At 65.4% G+C, this 1,166-nt stretch overlaps 1 protein-coding gene across 1 annotated transcript; it reads left to right on the forward strand.

The window, feature by feature from the left end:
• Nucleotides 1-442: 442 nt before the first annotated feature.
• On the forward strand, nucleotides 443-1,154 carry LOC121347922 (ephrin type-B receptor 4-like; the record flags this gene model as incomplete). Its single annotated transcript, XM_041426960.1, has 2 exons — nucleotides 443-787; nucleotides 906-1,154. Coding segments are annotated over exons 1-2 (594 nt in total), but the record flags the coding sequence as incomplete, so codon positions are not given.
• Nucleotides 1,155-1,166: the final 12 nt, after the last annotated feature.

The following is a 1,166-nucleotide window of genomic DNA, read 5'->3' on the forward strand; positions in this document are numbered from 1 at the left end:
GACCCCGAACACCTGGATCTCCATGGCAATGACCCAAAACTCACTGATCTCCATGGAAACGACCCCAAACACCTGGATCTCCATGGAATCGACCCCAAACACCTGGATCTCCATGGCAACGACCCCAAACCCCTTGATCTCCATGGAAACATCTCCAAACCCCTCGATCTCCATGGCAACGACCCCGAACCCCTCGATCTCCATGGAAACAACCCCAAACCTGTTGATCTCCATGGAAACCACCCCAAAAACCTCAATATCCACGACAACCACCCCGAATGTGTTGATCTCCATGGAAACCACCCCGAACCCCTCGATCTCCATGGAAACCACCCCGAACCCCTCGATCTCCATGGAAACGACCCCGAACCCCTCGATCTCCACGGAAACCACCCCGAACCCCTCGATCTCCATGGAAACCACCCCGAACCCCTCGATCTCCATGGAAACCAGAAACAACCCCAAGCCCCTCGATCTCCATGGAAACGACCCCGACCCCCTCGATCTCCACGGAAACCACCCCGAACCCCTCGATCTCCATGGCAACGCCCCCGAACCCCTCGATCTCCATGGAAACCCCCCCGAACCCCTCGATCTCCACGACAACCCCCCAAACCCCCCCCCTCCCCACCTGTTCCACCCCCTGGGCCCCGCCCTCCGCCGCCGCCGCCGCCGCAGCCTCGCCCCCCGCGCCTGCAAGGAAACCTTCTCGGTGTTCTACCACGAGTCGGACGCCGACACCGCCACGGCCACCTCGCCGCCCTGGATGGAGAACCCCTACGTCAAGGCGCCGCAGCCTCGCCCCCCGCGCCTGCAAGGAAACCTTCTCGGTGTTCTACCACGAGTCGGACGCCGACACCGCCACGGCCACCTCGCCGCCCTGGATGGAGAACCCCTACGTCAAGGTGGACACGGTGGCGGCCGAGCACCTGGCCCGGTGGCCGGGCAGCGGCCAGGCCGGGGCGCGGGGCCGCGTCAACCGCAAGGTGCTGCGGCTGGGCCCGCTGAGCCGCGCCGGCTTCTACCTGGCCTTCCAGGACCTGGGCGCCTGCATGGCGCTGCTCTCGGTGCGCCTCTTCTTCCGCCGCTGCCCCGCCGCCACCGCGCGCCTCGCCCGCTTCCCCGCCACCGTGCCCGCCGAGCTGGTGGCGCCCGTAATCATGCAC

The sequence above is a fragment of the Onychostruthus taczanowskii genome, unplaced genomic scaffold (genome assembly GCF_017590055.1).
Source record: "Onychostruthus taczanowskii isolate IOZ18803 unplaced genomic scaffold, ASM1759005v1 scaffold960, whole genome shotgun sequence".
In the NCBI taxonomy this organism is placed as follows: domain Eukaryota; kingdom Metazoa; phylum Chordata; class Aves; order Passeriformes; family Passeridae; genus Onychostruthus; species Onychostruthus taczanowskii.